The 26,195-nt window shown below is 32.7% G+C and overlaps 1 protein-coding gene and 1 pseudogene across 2 annotated transcripts; one reads left to right on the top strand and one right to left on the bottom strand.

Annotated features, from left to right (window-relative positions):
* Positions 1–172: 172 nt before the first annotated feature.
* On the bottom strand, positions 173–4,337 carry LOC129303912 (uncharacterized; annotated as a pseudogene).
* A 15,420-nt stretch (positions 4,338–19,757) lies between these two features.
* On the top strand, positions 19,758–21,903 carry LOC129304068 (patatin-like protein 2). 2 transcript variants are annotated; one of them, XM_054943700.1, is made up of 7 exons: positions 19,759–19,942; positions 20,056–20,237; positions 20,347–20,533; positions 20,631–20,795; positions 20,945–21,247; positions 21,351–21,523; positions 21,682–21,903. In XM_054943700.1, the coding sequence occupies exons 1-7, from the start codon at positions 19,814–19,816 to the stop codon at positions 21,743–21,745; spliced, it is 1,203 nt and encodes a 400-aa protein (XP_054799675.1). In that variant the 5' UTR covers positions 19,759–19,813; the 3' UTR covers positions 21,746–21,903. The 2 variants fall into 2 exon arrangements, with proteins under 2 accessions (XP_054799676.1, XP_054799675.1); XM_054943701.1 differs by lacking the exon at positions 21,682–21,903 and having other exon boundaries at positions 19,758–19,942; positions 21,385–21,519.
* Positions 21,904–26,195: the final 4,292 nt, after the last annotated feature.

Genomic DNA, 26,195 nt, shown 5'->3' on the forward strand with positions numbered 1-26,195 from the left:
ATAATTCACCTCAAGTTTTATGTAACTCTTTAAAAATTGGCATATATAGTTTTTTTTTAACAATGCAAAGTTCGAAAAGTAAATTAAGTGAAATTATAATTTAAGGATCATGTATTAACAATATTTTTTGGTAACAAAGGCAAGTATGTAATGAACTCAACAAATCCCCACAACAAGATTCCATTTTAAGCACAGGTCATGTAAGTAGTAGCATTGACTGCAACACTTCTACAATCTGAAATTATAATTTAACAAACATGACTTCCATACACACACAGTGAGACCATTTCTGTGATTGCAAGTCAGGGCGTTTGATATTAATTGCAAATCATAACTGTGATATAACATTAGAAAGGAAAATTTACAGTCCCTATCAAGGCTCACAGAGGATGAAAACCCTAACATGAGATTGTACACAGCCAAAAATTGAAGAAAATCTAACCTGAAGTGGCAGGCTAGCTCCAAACCATTGTGTGAGATTAGTCTGCATATATCATTTATTAATGTTAAGTAGTGATGGTGATCCCACCAGAAGAAATGCTCTACAAAAGCTAGGAGAGTGAATAGAAAATTAACATCCAAGACTTATAAGGCAAAAATTTGATAATCTGACTAAAGCACACCTTGTACTTTAGGGTAAACATGCGAGCCCTAGGAAAATCACTAGAAAGCCATTCACCAGGCCAGAAAGTTCCAAGCTTTCCTGCCTCCAGATCAACCTTCTCAACCAAGGCAGACTGATTTGAGGATTTGTCCTCAGCTATGCGCCAAGTTTTGAAAGGCCCACCACGGAGGCCATGGACAAAAACAACATCTATTTAAGGTAATTTTGTAGTTGTGCTGCTTTTGGATGAATCGATAGAATTAATGCAGCTGCCATAATTTGGTTGTTTGGTTTCAGCCACGTAATCAGAATTAGCCATAGATATGTCCTCTGAGACTGTATAATCTTGAGCTATTTCTTTGGGACATTTCCAGACAGGAAGATAAGGATTTATTAAGAATATCATGTCATCAAAATAGGGGCATAAGTTCTGATTAGTTAGTACAACAGTGTCAGATGAGGTTCTACTTCCAGTTTTACCATTATTTTGGTAATTGCAAAATACATTTAGGAGTGCTGCCCTGGTATAACTTTGCATCTTAAGGTCGTGACATCCAGGAACCCTGCCACTAGCACAATCATCAAGCCATTTACACCAAGCTCTGTCAGCTATGATGATCTTTTGGACTTTGGGAAGGTTTGAGAGGATTGTCACTAGCTGAGCTGCATGCCTATGTATATAAGCTGTAGGTGGAACTCGAACACTAGATAAATCATTTATATCTGATATAGATGGTTCATCATCAATATTTGAATTCTGCTCATGCCCTTCATGAGCTATAGATGCATCATATGCTTCATTAGCAGCTAACTTCTCATAATCATCACTTAACAAAAAGTGCCTTAGCAAACACAAAATACCCAAATCAACAATCATCTCTTGATGTTGAAGGTCTTCAGCACAAACTTCAGTCAAAGTTTTAATTCCTTTCAGGGTTGCCAAGACAGAATTTACAGCATCAAATTTTGGCAAACTATCTTTCTTTAATTTTTTAAATAGTCCCAAGAAGGGATCCAGAGAAAGAAAATATGCCAGTGGGAATGGTTCTAAAGAATTAGAAGCAGTTGGTTCCATTTGTTTAGTTGCTAGATTAACAACAGCACTGGTTAACTGATTTACTACTTGCACAACAGAAGCGACATTTGAGTTGTAGATCAGAGTCTATAAAATTTTGTTACCTCAAACTCATCAACATAGCTAAAAAGTGTATTTAACCACCGACTTGAAGTTTCTGTAGTAAAGCTGGATAATTATATGAACTGAGAATCGTGATTTTGACCTATTTACTAATCAGATGAAAGTAGAAGAAAAAGATGGTGCATACCTTGACATTATCACTTTTGGGACTAGTCCCTTTATCACGTGAATTCTTGATAGAATTTTGGACTTCAATTAGCAATAATGCTAACCATCCTTGAGAAACCGATACAGACAATGGTCCATAATCTTCAAGGATCCGAGAGAGGATCTTTATAGCTGAAGATCGCATTGCATCAGAAGAAAATTTTCCAAGAACCCATGGAAGAAGAATACCTGACCACTTTTGACCCTCCTGAAGGGATAAATGTAGTTCTTCTGTGCAGAGAAGTTCTAATGCCTTTGCTATCGCTTCTTGCACCTGTGTATGCTCTGCTGTCTGCTTGGCAATGCCTCTCATTGTGTTAAGACCCTTTTCCATCACTATATTCCGCGCCCCATCAATCCTCTCAACAGATAACAGAAAGGCAGACAAAGCCACCTGAGCCAATGAAATGTCCTTATGCGTACATGCCTCAGATATAGTAGAAAGAAGCCTGGAACTCAAATCAGAAACAAAATCATTCAAAGGCATTTTGCAATCCTCTAGTAGTGATTGTGCTAGCAAGCTTGCATGCCATCTCACAGATCTCTCAGGGACCATCAAAGCGGACATGATAGCATATACATCTTTATCCAGTTCTTAAATATAAGATATATTTACCTGTGATGCCTTTGCCCAATTTGCTAATGCCCACGTGGCAAAAGGAACAGCAACATGTTCCCACTGTAAATCATCTTAGAGGCCAAGGACAACAGCAGAAGACATATTCGCATGTCCAAGCAAATCATCATTCTTACTTTGTAACACAAGAGTTTCAGGAGTATGCTTTGCTAGCTCTGCCTGACTATAATCAGCATTATCCAACTTTGTTAGCCAGCTAGTTTTTGAAAGCCCTAAAAGTGTAGCACCTTCGAGTATTTTAATTCCAACACCTTTCCTCCCTGTTCTGCCATGTTTATCACCTTCACTTTTACTTGGCTCATCCAAGTGCAAACAACCTTCCTCAACTACCTGTAAGGCAGCTAGGATATCTTTAGGATTACCATTTCTAGGCAAAGGTGGCTTAAAAGATATCTCTTCTACATTGTCACAGCTGGAAGTAACAATATCCATAATGGCTGCCACAAGCATGCTCCTACCTTTCAAAGAATCAAAAATATCAAATGAACTTCTCCATGAAAGCTGCTGCCAAAGAAAATTGCATCATGTCACTGATGTCGAAACAAGAATAGGAAGTATGACAATATCATGAGTTAAGTTTGCCCTAATCAAATAAATATATAGTAGCCAGAGCATAATTAGTATAACACAATGATCAAGGGTTAAGCGTTCAAGAAAAACGAATATCCTTCTCCCTCATCGAGGGACATTACAACAAGTACATGACAGCTACAAATACATGTCATAATGCGCATAACAATTCAATGAAAACAAAACACTTTCTGATAAAATTAATGGATTGATCACTAAGCCAATGCCAATCATAAATTGTGTGTTCAGATTTATCGCTGACACGAGGATTACAACCCAGAAATACAACAAGGTCATAGAGCTACCTTCTTTAATCGACGAGGATGACAAGAAAAAATGAAGTTTAAAAGATTTGGAATTGCATGAGGCCGCCCAAGTACAATGACAGATACATTGGGATCGGCAATCAAGTAAGCAAGCGCTCTTGCCGACTCTGCTTGAGCGCCACCACCATCCTTGGCAATGGCCACCGAGTCCAGCAACCAATCCACCATTGCGCCTCCACCAGCCCTGACGATTGCAGCCCTACGACTAGAATTTACGGCGGTAATGTCAGCAAGCAAGGCAGCAACACGAATCTCAAAACCAAAACGAACCTCATGATTAGCCGAGGAGAACACTGAGGTTAATGACTACCAGAGGACGAAAGCAGCCACACTCGTGCGTTTGATGTGATGGAAAATTTTGTGGAGAGAGTCGCTGGACTTGTGCAGGGCGTGTTCTACCCCAGCAAGGTGAGGATTAGAGGGTTTATCATCAAACTGCTGTTGATTGTGGTAATCAGAAGAAAGATAAGGGATGGAGGCAAATAAAGCGAAAACCACGGTAGTGGAGACAGTAATCACGAATCTGCGAGGGAATGATAAAGTAGGCATGGGAAGAGAGTCAGGGAGATGGTTGTTCAGAACTGGTGAGGGGACAATTGGGGGATTAGCAACATTATGAGATGGTTTGGTGGGTTGTTTGGAAAAAGAATACGACGAAGCAGAAATATGGCGAGGGCGATGAAAGCGAAGATAGCGCGGGATTCTAAAACCAAAACGATGCATTATTCCACTTTAGCAAATTATTACTGTAATTAACCCGCATTTCCTAATGCTCGTGTTATGATTCATTATTAAAAGTAAAAAGAGAAGGAAAAATTGGAAAAGGAAGGGAGTGGCGGGAATGAGGAAGAAACTTGGGTTTGTTCTCAGCTTCCAGACTCCAGATTATGTTTCATAAGCTACAGGCGAAGATGGCGGGAGTGGCTCTAGCTTTGCTGAGGGTCTAACAAGGAATTTTTCCATGGGAATATGCGAAGAACAATACTTTCCCTTATTTTTTTAGTTCCTTATCGTTACACAAATAACGGGTGCTTCTCATGGAACTTTTATTGGGCCTGGCCGGATTTTTCATGGACAGAAGTGGCAATTCCAAACCAAATGTTTCCACCATCTGTCTAAGTAGACGTTCAATATTTCATTGACACTCGAAAGTGAGGCCCAAATACACTGTGATCCATTGCCCATTTACTTTGCCCATGCATGATTAGCAAGGCATGTCAAGCACTACCTTCATTTGTTGCTTCTGAATGATCCTTCAAATCCTACATTATGAATGAAACTAAACGAGGGAGGAAATTTATACCATATCAATTAAAGGAAGAGTACTGTCTCCTACCTAAAAAAAAAACAAAAAACAAAAAAGGAAAAGGAAGAATGCTATCTCCTCCAACAATAACATTGCAAGTGCCGGAGAAGCTGCATGCAATACTGCTTAATTTATTTCAATAACTTAATCATAATACCATATATTGCTGTGATAATTTGGGATTAACTATTTTAATCACCTTACATTGTTTAAAAAAATTAACTGCAGTTAAAAAAATAACTATAATAAGAAAAGAAAAGGACTAAAATTAAAGATCATAAATAAAATTAAACTTATAAAATATAATTCAATTACAATATAAAAAGTCAAACTCTACTATGGTAGAATAGAACGTATTATGGTAGAAATGATTAAAATCCATTAATATATACTAGTATATTAGAGAAAAAAAAAGTTGAAACCCATCATCAATCAAGTAAAATTTAGAAAATAATTGGGATCCCAAGTTAGACAAACAATTCAAATCATTTCAACACCCAAAACAAACATAAATCAAAATTCAAAAGCGTATGAAAGCACCAGATACCATTCAGTTTGAAAACAATAATGAGAAAGATTTAATAGTATCTTTTTCTCAAATTTCTAGATTATCTGCCACGACTAACCACAACATGACACAACTAAACTCCTTTATGATGTGCATTGTAGTGCACTATATAGTCCATGACAACAAAATGTGGTCATTAAACCAATTCGGGGTTCGAATTTCTAATAAACTCTTATTCTCCATCTGACATTCGATTAAGGTGATTTAAGTGTTCACAGAAAAGTCCATTTAATAAGTTAGCAAATAGTAATAAATTTATTTTCAAATTATATCATATCAAAAAGTTAGATACCTAAAAATAAAAAACACTCCCTTCTTACACTTTAACACTTCTAATGTGTCCAAAACCAAAACCAAGTGCCAAAAGATAGCACAACAATTTAGACCAAACTCAAGAGGCTTAAGACTACCTGTATAATACATTAGAATACACAAATATAGTACATTTCACATTTTTACTCCTCAACTCCAATTTCATTAGAAAGCATGAGGGAGGTAAGTCAATATAAATTCTCTAATATTACCATATATAGCAACCTAAATAACATAAATATACTTGCACTAATATTTAGACCTTGTTTAGTCATCAATAGCTCATACACAAAGCTTATGGCACTAAATATGACCAATCAACACATATAACATGTAATGGTGCAAGGAAAAAAAAGAATTGTCTTTGTTAGCAATTACATTATCAAATTATACATATAATAATCAAAAGAAAGAGATCTAAAGTAGGAATAACAAATTCCTATATCTCGAGTACTTTTCCTTTGCCTTTTTCAAAGCCAGTGCTTGTAAAATGTTAAATAAGAGTGAGTACAATCATTTAGCAACCAAGAAAATTTTAAATCATGCACATGCAAGTCAAATCAATTAAGGTATGTAAAGTGAACATTTAAAAATCATATAAGAATACAATATCATGTCAAGAATCATGATATCACAGATGCACAATCAAACCACTTCATCTCCATATTCTATTGACTGAATCCATGAGTTAGTAATTTGTTAGGATTAAATTTGTGTGAATGGACTAGTCTAAATCCACCAATCGTAAGAAGCTACTCATCCAAAGTTGCTACGCTCACTTCCAGATCATAGATTTCCCTATTCTCAAATTTACTAAGAAGTTAGAAAGCCTGCCCTTTACCCAATCTAAGGTGAGGTTAATGACCAAGGGTCTGGGGAATCTACACTTACACTATTTCTAGGTGAGTTTCAGGAAAACCTGACCCTAAAACCAACTATTAAGGCCACCCATGATGTTAGTAAGTATTGACATAGAAATAAAACACTAATCCTTTTAAGGCAACCTCCCGCCCAACATATGATTATGCAAAATACTTATAGCATCTCCTTGCATACTAAACTACATAGCATATATGCATTATCATAATTTCTCATATACTATCTCAATATTCAAAATCTTCTTTTCAATAAATAATTAACATCTCAAGTTTGATTCCTTTCTCATTTATACAGGACAAGCCATACTTACATATGATTTTATAAAACAATAATTCTAGTTTAACAAGCTATAAACACTTTTTTCAAGTTTACAAACAGCCATAACTAATCTAATAATCAATAGCATAAAATAGAATCCTTCAGTTACCTTAAATCTTTAAGAACTCAAAGGTTAGCCCTACTATCTTGCTTCTTAAGTTAGGATTGAGTTCAAATGACATGCCACAAAATTAATCTACAATGAACAACAATCATTATCACTAATAGTCAACATAACTACTACTTCCAACTCTTAAACTCCCACATCAATAACCAAATCTTCAAACTACAAGTTCAATCTCACATTCAATGAGTTTATTAACTCTCATTGACTCCCTTTATCTCCCATTAGCTTAAATAATAACAATATATCACCCAATAACTCAAATTCTTTATTAAAGTGGCTAAGGTTTGTCTAAGCTCACAACCTTATTAAATCCTCAAATTTAGGTGCGGAAAAGTTAAACAAATCCTATTAGTCTTAGGTTCGAAAATATTCATCTTCCAATCCCAAATCTTAACTCAAATTCATGTAGACTAAGGAAAGAAGGCTATGGAAGACTTGCCTATATGAAGCCAGACTCAAAATACCTCCAAAGTGTTAATGGACTGGTGCCTTAGCAGACCATAACCCTATTCTGGCCATCCTTCCTTTGTCTCTTTTTATTTTTCCCTTTCTAGTTTGAGCCCTAGCTCAATCTCATTATTTAAAATTTTAGACCATTTATCGCAGCGAATGGCATGAAATGGGTTTTTACAATTTTGTCCATCAATTTGGGCCCAAGTGGCCCAATTCACCTCCAAACAATCTAAAAGATGTTCCTAAAACCAATAAGTCCATTAACCATCACTACTCATCATTAAACCAATTAACACTCATTTATATATAATTATCCTTGATTAATTAATTTAATCTGGGAATGCATTGGCCAAAAGAGCAAGATTGTTAGTAACATGTTAAGTCATACTGGAATCAAGATATGATACATTGTCACTGATTGAGTCAGATGTGGGAAGAAATGCCTAAAAAGGCACTAGATCAAAAGGGATTAAGCTCAAAACTCTAATAGACGGTATAAAGGAAAGAACCACAAGAGATAAGATATGAGGCAAGCTAGCCTTCAGAAAAGGCACTAGAGTAAGGCAGGACGATGAATATGTAACTAGTTGTAAAGAATAAGATCTACTCGAAGTAGTAGTCATGTCATAGGGAGAAGAGTAATTAATGTAATATACTTGATTAGTCGAATAAGGAGGAGTGACAGAGTTATTTGAGTACGAAGTTTGTAACTAAAATATTACCAATCAGTGATGTTTTTGACCTTTGCACAAATCTAACAAGATGGTTGAAAATGAACATGGCTATAGCCATGACCTTAAAAAGTAGGAGGATGAGTAAGTGGGAAAAATAGACATCTACAACTGAGGGTTGAATAGCATACACTTAAGTTTCCTCATTAGTATAGGCAGAACTAGAGACATAGCAAGCATAAGCAATAATGTTATTCAGAAAGTTCTTATGACAAGCTTCAAAGTCCATTAACATGGTTGTGATAGTTTCAAGACCGAATCATGACTAAACAAAATTTATAATTGCAATAACATACTCATATTTAACTAGTAGTCCATTCAAAATATGTGAAATATGTATGGATTCAAAATAGGCTCTCTAGATTTCTATAAGAGCTATTGATTACTTCTGCTAGTATTCTATTTTTAGGCAAGAAATTTACAAAATGTAAGAGCTCACAAGAAGTTTTAATACTAGCGAAATAATCTCTCATGCATGGACTATTCACCCTTCTTTTGATTCATCAGGAGATTATGATAATATGATAATTTTGTCTTAGATTGATTAGAATAAAGACAAAGCAATTCACTCCATATTTGAGCTAAAGATTCCTAACTAACAAGATCAGGAAGTAACTTAGACTTACAAAAGTTACTAGCTAAGAAGCTAATACTGAATCAGCATGTTCATAGGCATCAAAAGCAGGATTAGGATTATGCACCTGCTTTGACTGCACAACAACAGAGCCACCAAGATATAAATATAACTTTATTGCTTTACCATAAAGAACACTTGCTATTTCCATAACATGTAGTTATGCTCATCCAATTTGACAATGATATTCTTGTTTGTGAAGTTTCTTCTAGCATTGAATGCTAGAAGGATAGGACCAGAACCAGAAGTAGCCATAATGATAAACAAAGCTAGCACAAGAAGAAAAGAAAAGGAGAGTAATATTAGACTGATATAGTGATTGGAACTCCTCCAACGTCTTACTGCTTTGACACCATATCAATGTTAATCAAAAAGAAAATAACAAATCTAAATCACTTTATTATTTCATAATGATCTTGAGTGCATTATAGGCTTTATATAGGCATTCAAGTATATAATCACTTCGGGTTTGGTGACAACGGTTTTCAACAACCTAACAACTTGAACAGATAGACTTAATCTGATGTGCACAATGGGCCTAGGCTATACCCATATACTAATATAATTTGATGACTAACTGGCCATGTTAAGGGGGAGAGTCGTGATAAAGATCTAAAAATTAAACACTTCTAATATAATAAATGAAAAAATAAAAAGCGGAGTTTAAGCTTGGATAATATCACAAACTTTAAACCTAACTAATGACTTCCAATATTTTATTAAATTTATTGGTGTTTTTAATGTAATTGGAAGTCATTTATTTAAATTTTGTTAGCAAAAATATGATTAAGTGGATGAATGTGCGTGAAAATGGGCTTGAAAATATGTTAGAATTAGTGGATCAATTCTATTATTTATTTTAGGTTTTATGCATATAGGGAGGCCCAATTTAGGGGCCCAAAGAAATTTTTTTTGGAGCCCAAGTCAAAAGAATTAAATCTGAAAAGGTCATGTTCACTGCAACGAAGTATGATTTTAGTAAAACACACAGTTTTGATTGTCAGCAAACTTTTAGGGCTTGGGCACCTCATTTTCGTGCATTCTTTACCTCTAGCAGCTACAAAACATCCAGGAAGAGAGCAAAGAGCCAAAGAAGAGTTGGAGAAGCTTGGATTTAGTAAAAAATCAAGAATTTCGCTCAAGATTGCTTCGATTAAGCTTTTTTTTTCCTTCTTCTCTTTACTTTATTGTATATATTGCTGATTTTGCTGTCATGAAAGTCATGTGTGACTGATTTTCTCTTAATCTAGGGTAGCTATGAACTGATTCTTAGATTAGAACATGTTTGAACCATTTATTTGAGCTTAATATTAATTTTATTTACTTAATCTTGAGCTTATTTGTCTACTTAATGCTTGGCCACCATTGAGTGTGAATTTGAGGGTTTAGGTTTTGTCTTGGAAGAGGAAAATCTGAATTTAACTATTAGATTAAGTAATGTGGGATTAAAATTTATTCTAATTTGCTAATAGGATAGGAATATACCTATTGAACCTATATAACCACATTAGAGTAAATTTGTGCCATTTCACCTCTTAGGTAATTGTGTTAGAAATAGCAAATTAATTCAAGAGAAGGGTGTAATTAATCAGAAGATAATTATTCCTATTAATACTCTAGATTAACATATTAATATTAAGTGAATTTATTTGGGTAATTACATGCTCTATGAATTGAAGAAGGGATTAGTCATCCTAGGTTGCCTTGATTGTTTATGGTTGTTGGAATTTTAATTTTAGTACATTTTTCTAATTTCAATCCTTATTTTGCAAAAATCAAATTCATATCTTGCTTTGCTCAACTTAAATAAAAATGAAGACTTTATTGCCCAATTACCAATTAATTTAATTCCTTATGGGATCGACCTTGATTTGCTACTTACTAGTTACAAACTGTACACTTGCGGTAAAACGTATTTGTGTGCATCAAGTTTTTTTTTACTACAAAGATATAGTGCTGTATAACCCTGTAAGGTTTTCGTGCTCAAATTTGAGGTGTTAACGCATAGGGGGAGATATTCAATAACGTCTCCATGAAGGCTGCTCCCACTCTCTCGCTCCTTTTTGGTCCTAAATTGAATTGTTAGGTACATTAACAAGCCACGGGGTTGCATTGCTGGTCACCAAAAAAATGAGGTGTGCTCTTAAGTTGGCAGATTTCTCTGCTGACCTCTTTTCACGGGCTCGTTTTAATTTTTATGGTATAAATGGGCGCAAAAATTGAAAAAAAAATACTAACCTCATGTGATTCATTGATTCAAGCTTTAATATCACTGCATTTCTTAGGTTTAGTATTGGATATTAAATTTATATTATGCCTCAATTATTTTTACTAGATACTCGATAAACATTAATAAATTAAATAAATCAGATAGGTACCAAAATATCATTTACTGGGTCATAATTACGTAGTATCCAAGTTGTGTAATTGTCTTACCAACCCATTTTATGAAACAATATCTCAGGGTTATTGAATCACGTTACCTCATCCTACCAGGATGTTAAATGAGTTCTTATTTTACAGATGCGCACATTCATTTGTAACGTGAAAATTATTTTATATATATGCATAACAAGGTAATTGTAGTTAAATAAGACATGATCGTCATGATTTTGACATCCTAACGTATATAAAATGTCTATTTAAATGCCTCATGAATCGTTATCTGAATAAAATAAACACGGGAGATCACCAATTAATGTGACAATGCTTTTGATTGCTAGAGTATCTCGTATCTTATACTTGTCCCGTATCAAATTAGGGAGACTTAGTATACAAAACCCAAAATAATTCGAATCAAACATCACATAGGACTTTTTTGAGTAGTGGAATCTACTATCAAGTTTTAACACTGAAGCATTTTTAAGGTTTGAACTCAACAATACTAGTTATTAAGCTAAAAACCCCTTATCCGTTGATTAATGCCCCAATGTTAATGTGACAATTCTTTTATATATGCATGGCAAAGGAGATACAAATGGACGAATATGAGTGGAAGCAACAACATGTTTAAATTTAAAAATTTAAAACTTAAGTTTATAAATTCTTTTATTTTATTATATTAGTTATCAAACTCAATTTTATTTGATATAAGATTTTTTACACTGACTTACGTCCACTTACACTTAGCTTGAACTACATCCTAATGCTAACTATGTACACATGGATGCTAGCAACCAGAGTTTTTAACAGTTATTTTCATTTTTTTTTCTTTTTGTTAATGCTCTCCTTTTTTTATAAATTACTTCTAACTAACTCATTAAAATTAAAGTGGGTTACTTATAATAATAAAATTATCTTAAAAATAAATTACTTTTTAATTTTATTTTTAAGTTTAACAAATCATGATTTGATGTGTGAAAAGAGTTTTTTTAAAAAGTAGAATGTTGTACTTCTTTTTATAATGTGCCGGAAGATACTTTTGAAATTGTACATCAAATGCGCAAAACTGAATAAAAAATGACTTATATAAAAGATAAAAAAAAATTTAGAATATGATTTATAAAAACAATGGGAAGGAGTATGTAAAAAAAATGGTAATTACAGTCAAATCACTCATTGACGTGATTTTGACATTGTCATAGCTATCAAGTATTAAGCATACTTTTTCAACATGCCTCATGAGTAGTGATTTGAATGAAAAAAGCCTCTGGAGTGTGCACACTTCACGTGAGTTGATTTGAAGATGGAATAACTCATTAAATTTGACCGGGTGCTGCGTATCCCAAAAAATGTCACATGATAAATAATATTTGTCAATATATAGCATGATTGTTTACTGTTTTCTTTCACTTTCATATGACTTTTAAAGAGTTTATATAAATATTGAGAAAGGCCATTAATATGCTAGAATACTTACTTACTTTTCAAATGCGCGTCCCTGTTAGAAGTCTAGGACATTTGAAGAATAATCACCCATCCACCCTGAAGTAAAATAATAAATTGTATTAACATGAATATTGGAAAAGTAGTAATTGATATCTTTCTAAAATTATAAGACAATTTTTTTCTCTTGAAAGTATAGCATTTACGGAGGAAGTATTCGGTGTGACTTGCGAGCCTTTGACCATTCCTGTGTCCCATTGTAAGAATGGATACATTAGGGCTGGGCGCCCACCGGCCAAATCAACTGCCGAGAAGATTTGGGTCAAGGAGTGGTGTGAAGCTTGAAAAGGGGCATGTGCTCGAAGTCTCTTGGTTTGCGTTAATTCATGTTCGCAAGATATGAAGTATGAACTGCAAAGGAACGGTTCTCAATCATACTTTGAAATTGTGCTTTTAGTTTGGTACAATTTGTCATACCAAATATTAATGGTCTTGGTTGTTGAAATAGGAAATACTATTATAATATTATAATATTTTGGTCAATCAACACGTTTTTTAAAATTTTTTTATGAATAATTAATGATTGTCTCATCCAAATTTAATTAAGTAATAACTTTATTATCAGAATAAATGTTGTCGATTTAGTACATCATTGTGGAAAATACACACACACACACACATGATGTCTTCAATACTATGAGTTGCGGTGAAAAACGAAGTTTAGGTAATTTCCTGTTTTGAAATTTGTGGGAATGAATATTGAGGGTAGTAGATTAAAATTGGCATATTGTTGATTATATATATAATTCCGTAGCAATGGAGCACTCGAAGTGTTCATAATAACACATGAATATGGAGGCAAGGTTTTAGCCTTGTGTTTGATTTAGCCTTATTTTGCAATTTTAGGCTATCTGTCATTAGTTTGTAATAAATCATTGTTATGACAAATTAGTATTTATATTGAATTGTAAATGGTTATAATTTATTATAATGCTTTCCTTTTACTAGGAGCTTTATGAAACCGTTATTTTGTTGAATGCCTTTGAAAGTTTAGTTTATAAAGGTACTGGGCTATATTATCCATTAATGTGTCTACTAAATTTGGCTGCAAAGAATGGTATTGTGCGATTAATTTTAATTAAAAAAACTGGTGACCGTACCAAAGAGATCTCAGACCCTGACATTAATTATTCAAATTGTTTTTTTTTATATAACGGCCTGGTGTTATTATCTATAATTTTGTTTAGAAAATTAGAGCCTGGTTTTTGTTTCGTTTATGGTATAAGTTATGATTGCTATATATCAATATGTTTATATAAGAAACTGAACGAGGCAACATTATTATATTTCTGTTTAGGAAATTGTTTGAATGGAATTGATTTGTCATCAATTTAAATATGGTTACCATTAAATTTGTTGATATTATGCCACGGTGAATTCTTACAACAAAGTTAATTTGTTTGACTGGCAATAGTTATATATACAATATTTCTTGATTGAATACGTTACTTCATTTGTCAAGATGAAATTATTTTAGTTATTTGTAACCTAACTTATTTTAGTTAAGGCAGTGAGAATATATGTGAATTCAATTATTGGAGATTTGTTGACTAAATGCACATCAGTGTTGAAGCGTACGTGTGTGTGTGTGTGTGTCCCTGTTGTTAATTTAATTTGGTGTGCGCACGGGTTGTTTGCTTGCACTGCTTTGTGCATGTTGCAGAGAATAATTGTTGATAATTCACATACAGAATAATATCCATAATGCGGGGCTGTAACCATATTTATGGTAGATTTAAAATTATGAAAAATTCTATTTAATTAGAATGAGAGGAGATTATATGATGAGATTTTAATTTAATTAGAATTATTGATAAAGGATGAAATATTTTTCATATGATTGATATATTTTGAAGTTATTTTAAAGTGTGGGGGTGTCTAATAAAAATATTTTACTTTAATCAAAAATATTAATTACATGTTGTATCATATTAAATATTTCATACTGGGAACGCAATAATGGAGGCAGAGAGGGGATATTACAAATGCTAGTGTGTGTGTCATGTATAATGAATTTTTGTTGTACTCTCTCCATTTTTATTTATAAAAGAAATTATCATTTTTTATTTTTTTATAAAAATAAAATTACATATTTCAATCAGCATTTATTACACATTTTCTAAATCGACCATCATAATTTCTATTAACAAGAAATAATTAATGCATATTTATATTGATTAACGTAGAGAATTTTAATCCAATTTATTTATTTTTAAATATAATTATTATAGTTAACTAATTTTTTTAAACTGTATGATACAACTTTTTTCTCTTATATATAGAAATAGAGGAAGTGTTAAAATAATACAATAATGTTGTTAGTGTTTTTTTTTTGGGGCTTTGGCCCCCTTTCTCACAAAAAAAAAATACAATGATGTTAACCAGTTTTTATGTTCAAACGGGAAAAATTTATTAATAGTCAAATAAAATATTATGAGAGTTAAAGTTTATTAACCTAAAGTTGGTTATTGATGAGGCTGAATAGTTGAAAATTTTCTTAACAAATATTATATTGGAAGTAAAACTGACATAGGCCATGTTGATGATTTTTAATAGCCAATTAGCTATAGTTATGGCTGAACACAAGACCTTTAATGACAAGTGTAAACATATTCAATTGAGACATATATAATATTGCAAGGTAGCTATTAAAAAATGAAGTTATCTTAATCGAATATGTAAAATCAGGTATAAATATATACCTAATTTGTTAACTAAGCTCTTGAGGAAGAAACAAATTACAGAAATATTGAGGGGAATAAGACTTAAGTCAATTTGAAACTAACAGTAATGATAACCCAACTTCTATGATTGGTGATCCTATAGTTCATATGTGTAAGAATAAGTTATTTGTTAGTTCTACTGGCATTAAAATTACTTTACCCCCTCTTCTCATGGTGTACGAGAAACTGCTAAAATACATTGTTGGCAAGGCTAATCAAAGCTCTTAAATTTTTCATATTCCTTATGGAATGTGTATTCATTGTAGATACATTCAATAAAATCACTTAGACTAATATGAAGTGAGGCCGCTCCTATAAGATTGTAGCTAAATTTGTAAAACATTTATCAAAATATCAAGCACGTGCACAATCGTTAAAGCATAAAACCTCTATTAATGGCAAGAATTGTAGGGTATAATATGACTAATAAGGTCTCTAGCACATGCCCAAAAGTTGTTGGTTTATAGAAAGGTGCTTCACTAACTTCTTTGTATACTAAGTATTGGTTTGGGTTTGGTTCATAATTTAAAAGATATCAAATTCAAAATGATTATATTCCATGTAAATAATTCAAATGATAATATTTCCTTTGACACATGTGAACTAGGGATATTGTGTGTATGTGTTTCAAAAAGTAAAATCTTATATTGCTCAAGTCTGTAGAGGCCTTGGTAGGTATACACTAAAGTGTGAACTTGAATAAGTAAATAAGTTTAGAGAAAAAGTGACCCTGGGCAATATTTTTTCAAAAAAAATTTCTTTTTAAAATATGTGGAGGATTGTTGGATATTTTAATTATTTAATTATATTTCAAAAGGAGTTGTCATTTTGATTGTAAGTATTAATTACTTTTAAAGTCTATTTATTTTACATTAAATCTCATTACCATTCAAAACCATTATTTACTTGTATTAAGATGTCATTAATTAGTGTTTTATTGTCCAATGTTTATGAGATTTCTACTTATAAAAAATAGTAGTTGTCTCATGTTCTAGTGCATTATATACTGAGTCTTGAAACACTCTCCTCTCATTTTCCTTTCTCTTATGCTTCTCCTAGGTTATTCAAAATTTTTAATATTCTCTTACCCTATTTATTTTATAAAAAAATTTCACTTAATCCTTGAAAACTTCAACAACCATGCCAAAATTGCTCTTAAGGAATTATTGAGCTCAATTTTATTAGATGTGAACATTTTCACATTGACTAAAATCCACTTACACTCAAACTACATCCTAACGCAAACTTACTAATTATATACATGCATTGATGCCAGCAACAAGAGTTTTTAACAATTTTTTCCTTTTCTTTTTTTTTTTATAAAATGCAGAGATCTTTAGATTAACTGGTACGGCGGATGATTTTTTTTCCCACGTAGTTTAAATCTTGGACTTGTAAAAAAATGGTAATTACAGTCAAATCACGCATTAACGTGGTTTTGACATTATAATAGCAATCAAATATTTAATATTTTTGGAAAAATTTCAATTAAAGACCAGTGATGTGACTAAATTTTTTACATGTCCCAAAAAAATATCCTTTCAATTCAGGAGAATTAAAATGAAAATAATTTCAACAGTGAAAAATCAAAGTACCATTCATTTATTAATTTTATTTGGGATATAGAATTATTAATTGTTAATTTTCTCACTTCATTTGTTAATTTATTAATATGAGTTGTAAATTACATGACTTTGACCTGTTCAATCAGTTTTTCAATCAGTTTTTCAAACAAGCAGCAACATTAATTATTAATTTTTTAACTTTACTTGTTAATTTACTAATATCAGTTATAAATTAATAACAAGTATTGTAAATAAGCAGCAACATCAGTTATTAATTTACCAATTGACGTTAATAAATTAACAAGTAAAGTTGGCAAATTAATAATTGATATTGCTGTTTGTCTGACAAATTGATTGAACAACTGATATTTAAGTCTTGTATGATTATTGATAGGTCGAGTCATGTTTATAACTCATATTGATAAATCAAGAAGTGAAATAAAAAAATTAACAATTAATGATTTAACATCTAAAACAAAATTAACAAGTGATATTGCTTCAGTATTTTTACCATTAAAATTATTTTCATTTCAATCCTCCTGAATTGAACTAAAATTTTAGGTTTTTTTGGAACCCATTAACAATTAACTCACATTCTTGATCTTTAATTAAAATTCTCCCTGTATTTTTTGAAAATGCCTCATGAGTCGTGAGCTGAATAAAAAACTTGGGATGTGCACACTTCAATATATCACACTGACTCCAACGTGATTGGAAGGTCTTGCTGGCTCATGTGGATAGAAGTGAGAGCGCAGCTGCAGATCTCTTCGCAAAGAGAGCTCTTGATTTACCTTTAGCTTTACACATGGTCCCTGGTGATCTAGCCATGGACATGTTGCAGGATGACGATATTACATAGTTTGGCTTTATTCTTCTTGTATTTTTCTTTCCGCTCTATCCACCCCCCCAACAAACACACACACACATCACACATTAATTAATTTGAAGAAGGAGTAACTCATTAAATTACACGGCGTGTTGCGTATCCCACAAAAGGACACATGAATGTTATACAGTTTTCTTTTTCTTTCGTATGAAGTTTAAAGATTTTATATAAAGATCAAGAGAATCCATTAATAAGTTAAAAATATATACTTACGTGCTTTTCAAATAGCACGTCCCTGTTAAAAGTCCTGGACATTTGAAAAATAATGGCTCTGATGTAAAATAATTAAGAGTATTAACGTAAATATCGGAAAAGCAGTAATTGATATCGTTCTAAAATTATAAAACAATATGAAAAGAAAAACAAGTTTTTTTCTTGAAAGTAGCATAAATGGAGGAAGTATAAATTTAGGATTTATAAAATATATAAATACAAATACTGATAGACCCAAGTGGATGGTATCAAGCGAGGGTGAATTATAATCCAAACACGTTTTGTCTTTCTGAAGGTCACTAGGCATCAAGCCAAGGCCGTGTCTCGTCTCTTCTTCATCTAAAATTATACTCCTCAATTATACCAATAGAATTAAAAATATTTTCTAAATTATTCTAGTTTTGAAATCACGTGGAGTCTACGAATTCGGACCACAATGGACAAGATATATGAATAGCAATGGAAAGCAAAAACAACAAAAAAGACAAAGAAGATCCGCATTGTAATTTCATGTTTAGTGGATGTCCTTATTGAAAAGCCAACGTGTTCAAACTAGTAGTAACAAATATTGTCCGATGTTCTTCATTATCGTTACCCGCTTTTCACTAATGAATACGCTTATAATCATGCATGCAAGGCCACAATAATGGACGGTAATTGTAATGGCGAAATCGTGAATCTACCTCCTCCCCATCCGCCATCTCGCCGTCTCCCCAACCATACATATGTTCTTTAATAATCATAGTATCAATCGTTTTTAAAAAAATCTTATTTAGTATTCAAAATAAATGGTATTGGGTACATGTTACATGTTTTGTTAATTACACCCTTATTTTATTAAATAATTAATTAAAATATTTTAAATTAATTAAATGTTATATTTAGTACATTCAAGGGAGAGTTTACGTTTACATTTATATTAATTATTACACAAAATTAATTTTAATAATGTTTATTTTACAACACCCTATTAAGATTTTTAATGAGGTCCTTTCAATAAAATATTTAAACATCATGCACTCTTCTTTTTTTTCAATGGGTTCTTCTCCCAATATTTTTTGGAATAAAGTTTTAGTTGAGGCCCATATTTAATCATAAAAATTTAAAAAAGAGTGTTGTGAATATGAAATATAAATTTTTTTCCAAAGTAGCAAGGGGTGCTTGGATCAACTTATAGTAAAAAGGAGTTAAATTAATTTATCCTATCTCGAGTTCGAATCTAAAAATATGTAGCTACTTCAAATAAATATGCTAAAAAATTCTCAAGATACTCATGAGGTTATAGTTGATAATAATGATTTTATATAGTAAAAGTTTAAATTTGTCTAGATAAGAGGTAGTAATATTTTCAAACTTTTTAAGATATTTAGCAATGGAATAAATTTTTTTCCCCAAGGTCACACAACCCACACAATTCTTGCCTGAGAATTAAAAGCATGACAAAAACGTGAGGTATATGTAGAAATAGGTAAACAGGATAGCCGCCTCGTACGCGAAGATAATCTCTTTTGAATTTAAAAGTTCACTTGTCATCAGCGCAAAAAAATCAAAGGTAATAATTATAACGGAGCATTATGTATAGTTCTACCATACATCGAGCGCCTATAAATAGTGGTAGGAACTGGTCGATCCAAGCCACAGAAAACTGTGCTTTCTCCTTACATTAGAGCGTATATTTTCCAAGTCTATACTTTGATTTGTTTTCTCTCCTCTCGTAGCCTCTCGAGCTCAATGGAAGCCACAAAGGCCGACGTACCTCCAAGCAGCGGAAACCTAGTCACCGTGCTTAGCATTGATGGCGGTGGCATTAGGGGAATTATTCCCGGAATTATCCTGGCTTTTCTTGAATCAGAGCTCCAGGCATGTCCAAATTAACCATACCATTCAATTCGTGTGTGTGTGTGTGTGTGTGTGTGTAAAAGACGTGCGGGAACACTTACTGGCGTAGCTTTGGTCATATTGTGTTGATGCAGAAGCTGGATGGTGAGGATGCAAGATTGGTGGATTATTTTGATGTAATCGCAGGAACCAGTACTGGGGGCTTATTGACTGCAATGGTGACTGCCCCCAACGAAAAGAATCGACCCTTGTACGCCGCCAAGGAAATCAAGGACTTCTATCTTGAGCACGGCCCAAAAATCTTCCCGCAGCATACGTCAGTATTAATTCCTTTATCATCATTAACTCCAACTAAACCCAATTGCTATTACATTCAGCGAAGAAATATCCCTGCTAGTTTATAAATGCTATCGTCGAATTTGCAGTCACTTTCTCTCCGACGTGGTGAAGCTCGGCAAAACGCTGTCAGGACCAAAGTATGACGGCAAGTATTTGCACGGCCTTCTTAGAGACAAACTGAAAGACACAAAATTGCACCAGACACTGACAAATGTGGTCATCCCCACATTTGACATCAAGCTCGTTCAACCCACCATTTTTTCCAGCTTCAAGGTCCGACCTTTTAATTCTCTTGTGCACCTATATATATATATATATATATATGTATGTATGTATCTTCAAGTAAGTTTGTCCTGTACTTGTGGAACAGCTGAAGAGAAGGCCGGAATTAGATGCCTTGATGTCAGACATATGCATCGGGACATCCGCGGCACCCACGTATCTTCCAGCTCACTATTTTGAGACCAAGGACGATGAAGGCAAAGTGGTCAGGGAATTTAACCTTATTGACGGGGGCGTCGCTGCAAATAACCCGGTAGGTGGTAATTAAAATATTTTTCTTAATAGAAGTTAAATAAATTAAAACTGGAAGACAATCGAATTGAACAAAAGATCAGTACTTGTCGAAAAGTAACACAAGGCGGCCTTGACGGATAATTGAGCGAGTTAACGATGTGGTTGCAGACTCTGGTAGCGATGGCAGAAGTGACAAACAGAATAAGAGCAGAGGAGAGGACAGAGTTCGGCGTATCAGCGATGCAATACGACAGGTTTCTGGTGATATCGTTAGGAACTGGGAATCACAAGCAGGAATATCGATACTCTGCTGAGGAGGCTGCTGAATGGGGTATCCTGAGCTGGCTATCCAGCAACGGTTCTAACCCCTTGATTGACTGTTTTGGCCAAGCTAGTGCTGACATGGTTGACTTCCACCTTGCCTCTGTTTTTCGAGCTCTCTATTCCGAGAAAAACTATCTCCGCATCCAGGTTCTTATAATATTAACTAGTTTGTTAGTTACTGCTGAGAAACTCAGATTAATGAATTACTCATTGCTCGCCAACTCTGCTGTTTGTCGAACCAAATTTGCAGGATGATACTTTAACTGGCGACTTGTCTTCTGTAGATGTGACCACCGACGAGAATTTGAAGGGTCTCGTCAAAATTGGTGAAGATTTATTGAACAAACCAGTTTCTAGGGTTAACTTGCAAACCGGAGTTTTCGAAGTTGCTAACCACGAGACAAATGCCGAGGCCCTCAAAAGGTAATAAACGTGTACACATGCCCCCCAAAAACTTACAAATTTATCTACATCTTTCGTTATTTTACGCCCACAATGCAAATTTTAAGTGAGTTGTGTTATTATAAAAAATATTAAAGATGAGAAATGAGCAACCAACCATATGATTGAATTTGTTGTAGGTTTGCGAAACAACTATCTGAGGAGAGGTGGCTTCGTAAATCAAGAGCAGAAGGGCAAGCTTAGATCCAAGAAACAATCAGCAAACGTGATTCATCTGTGTGTTGTCGTGTGATATGATGTTTGTGTTGTTAAACAAATGTAGCTGTAGCAGCACCAAGTTCGTCGAACAAGCTGCAGTCCAATGATGCAGTAGGCGTAAAACATGTTTCCAGGTTAAAATAAATTCAGCTGATCACGAGATCGCTACGTATAATTAGTAGATTCGTGCTGTGCCCGTTGACATTGTTAATTACAAATTCTATGATGCGAACGTTCTTTCAAATTACTAGCTATAGGGTCTGAGTCATGACCTGATGAATCCTGAGAAAAAAAAATCAAACTCACGTACGGATACCATCATGAAAAACTGGTTATAATTAAATCACTAATTTTAATATATATATATATATATATATGAATCAATATATCCGTAATATTGACGAGATGAGATATATATATATATATATTTTTTTTTTTAAAATGTCAAGCCTATCTTTGAAATATATACCTAATATATTTGGCAGTTTTGAATATTTTTTCATGATGACTTAATTATAATGAATGGTGAGTTCATATATCGAATATTCGGTGGTTTGACGTTGACAATGAACCAAAACAAAACAAGCAAATTAAAATAGCCGTAGCTATTTTCATGATGCAAATGAACCAACATGAAAATAAAAAAACAAACAAAACAGAAATAGATTAAGAATAGTCATTATTTTCATGACTTGCAAGTAGCAATCAGCTGTGCATCTTTACGAATCACTCTATCTACCAAGTCAAACTAGAGGGAGAGCTAAAACGAAACCAACCTTGGGTCGAGCGCAATTTTTGCTTGAGTATCTACAGTAACTGTCATGGAACCCAACTTTAACGTTTTAATTGACCAAACCACACTTAATCATGCAGCTTGAAGGAAGACTCTTCGAATTAAAGAAGCCTATTTAGTCAATATGTAATTATTTCCATTAATTTAGACCTTTGAACTATCTCAATCAACGACATCAATATCTTTTTTCCAGCCTCCCGCCCGGAGGGAAAAAGGCATCTGTTCATCGTGGGTTCTAATTATCCCTGAGACGAAGTCAAATATAAATGGCCATGTTTCTATTTTTTAAGATTCAATGTGAGTGAGTGCGTGCGTGTGTGTGTGAGAGAGAGACACAGGATTTGTTTATTTGTGGATTCTTATCCATGCTCCCGTTTTAATTTAATAAGTTTGCGGTTTAGATGCACGCACAAATGGGAGAGTTAATTTTCTAATAATAATGTCTTGAAGCGCTCGAAAAAACTTGTATTGGTTGCTCATATGGTCCAAAAAACCAACTTTGAATAACACCAAAAGTTACCAACATGATTTTCATGCCCCAATTATAATAATCATGATGGTACGTAAATGAAACTCCGGAGGCATCCGGCTAGGCCGAACCTTGAAAGTTATTTTATCAATGATGAACGCCCTCGTGCCATGATTAGGATGATCAGAATCTGTTATTCCGATCCATTAATAAGTAATGAATATTGCAGTAATGATTGACAGTTTGGAATCGAAATAATGTTGATTTAAAAAAAAAGTATTTCCTCGTTCCATTACAGAAACGGAACATTAATTTATACTTGAGAAGATAAAAAGGACGGAATGTTGATGAATTTTTGGAATTACATAGTTCTCTTAAGCCTTCATTTCATTTATTAATAATGATGATAAGTTTGGGGATGGGGGCAGCGATCGACTTGGCCAAAGATTGAATCGCAATTATTATCAATTAATAATTATATCCTCATATCAATGTTAATCGTAAAGAAAGTCCTGATTCAATTAAAGAAAGGTAATCAAAAGATGATTGACCGGAAAGGAAGAAAAATCATCAGCCTTAGGCGGGCATCATCTTGGTACGTGTAAATCAAATCTTATCGTTTTCTATTTTGAATATATCATATATGGCCTCGTCATTCTTTAGTCACACGCCCTCTTGCCTAAAAGCTTTCTTATCTGAAGCTTTCCCATCCGCCCTCATCTCCAAGATGCTTACATGTTCATGTGGGTTCGTGGAGTTTTGATGAAATTGATCATGTATAATCCTCAATTTCAGGCATATATATTCTTTCTGTTTTGAAATATGCAAGAGAAACTACCATATTTTTTTTTCTTTTTAGGCTAAAATATACATTTAATCTTTTAACTTTACACAATATTTCATTTTAATGTTAGTTTTATAGAGTTTTTTTTTAGTGATTTAACTCTAATATTGTTAGTTTTATCCTAATAAATTTTTACATTGAACTTTTAAATATTGACAAAATATTTTTAAATGTTAATATATTGAGTTTAATTTTTTTAAAATAATGATGATTTACACAAAGCAATACATGTATGTTTGAGGTTGATATCATTATCGCTATTCAGCATATCATGTTTTTCAAACATTTATTGAAAATGTTTTTGCAAGTCTTTACAATCAAGAGAATAGCACTTCATTTCAAAGGACTCATGTAAAATCCACTTCTTTATTAAAAGCCTCAAGATTATCAAGTCTCTCTTTTATCAAAATTCTCAAAAAAATCTTTGACCATTAAAACACCTCCTCCTTCACCACCAAAAGTCCAAAATCATCCTAACGATGTTAAAGTTAAATGATTAAAAAGATACTTTATAAAATTAAAAGATTAAATTAAAATATTATATAAAGTTAGAGGACTAAAAGTACACTCTAATCTTATTTTTATTTATAATCAAGACTACAAATTTTTAAAAGTATTTATGACACATTTTTCAAATTGTTCCTCATAAAATTAATGTTTATTTTTACAGGGTAGAAATTTGTTGATTCATTAATTATAGGGATAATTTAGTTCAATTTTTTTAATTTCATCAAATAAAATTATGATACTTAACAGATTTTCCTAAATTGCATGAACTGATTATTTTTTTTCCATATTTGATAACACTAACAGACAGAGTATAAATTATTTGTTTGTCAATAAAAGTGATTTAGTTACCAGCCTATAAAAGTGTGTGAGGGTTGAAGTTCTATTACATTGATTGTAATAGATACTCTATTCGGTAATATTTATAAGTATTTTCTCTGAGTCATGAAATTTACTTTTTTTTTTTTATAATCTCCAGAAGGGCGATATGATAAAATTAAGATTGATTTGAAACGAGCTTCCATTTTTTCTTTTTTCGTTTTGTTTGGGCCAGTGCGAGGGGAAGTTAATTAACTAGTACCAAAAGAAAGAAAATAATTTTAAAGAAATGCATTTTTTTTTGTAAGGATAGAAGGTTTGAGATCATTCCGATTAATTGAAAAACATGGTTAAACATGGTATTCAATATATATAGTTATATATAGAGGCAATTTAAAACATCATCCGCTCACTGCTGCTTCATAAATCACAACATGGAGTAATTCAATCATTGCAATGCATTATGCACATATGGATCGATATTCTATATCGTTCATTTTGGCCACTGATTAATTGGTTTAGAGCCAGTTTGATTTTTACTTTTATTTTTTTAAAAAAACTTTTTCATAATACAATTTTTAAAATAATTTTTTAAAACAAAACAAAAATTAAATTTGTTTAGTTGTGTTAATTTAAAAATAGTTTTAAAATTAAAAAATTGGTTGAGAGTGATATCATCGGCAATTAATGGTGGTGGCTTATGATAATTATCGATCTAGGTAACTAAATGAAAAACAGCTTTAAAATGTTTCTATTATTTATTTTTAAAAACAAAAATGAGAATGGTTTTGAAAATAATTAGATTTAAAATACTCATTCAAACAAATTTTTTATTCTTTTAAAGTGTTTTTAAAAACAGAAACCAAACATGCCCTTTTATTTGGCATATCCAATGATATTTAATTCCTGACTCTGTATTGCTGTGCAAACTGACTGGTTGATACGAGTCATGCATCTGGTGATGATTACGCTGATATTACATGTGGGTTTTGTAGTGCTAAGTAGACTGGCTGGTTTACATGACAAATGACATGTGGGATAACCCAGAATGCAGAAATTGATCAACGGTCAAAAGCTTAATTATCCTCAGGTCTTATTTATAAATTATTTATAATTATCTCACCAAAATCAATTATTTCTATTTGCTCTTGTTAAATGTATTATCTTTATTTTTATTTTATATAACATTTTACTCATCAAAAATTGTGAAAGGATAAAATTAAAAGAAAGTAATTAATGATCCAACTTTTTGTGTAAGGTGACTTAATTATGAGAAGGATAATAAATTGCTTCTAGAAGAGGACTTGTGTATATAGGATTGAAGGGGAGATTTTTCAGACCACTCCGATTCACCAGTTCGCTATTATTCATTGTTGCACAAGCTACCACACAGGTTCTCACATAATCATCTATCATTCCCGAAATGAATGACTAAATTAAACGCTTATTATGAATCATTCATCCTCTATCGATCCATATTCCTCAGGTCTTCTCTCTTTCAGCT

Source organism: Prosopis cineraria, unplaced genomic scaffold (assembly GCF_029017545.1).
Source record: "Prosopis cineraria cultivar Desert tree isolate PC_DT_omini unplaced genomic scaffold, ASM2901754v1 PC2, whole genome shotgun sequence".
In the NCBI taxonomy this organism is placed as follows: Eukaryota; Viridiplantae; Streptophyta; class Magnoliopsida; order Fabales; family Fabaceae; genus Prosopis; species Prosopis cineraria.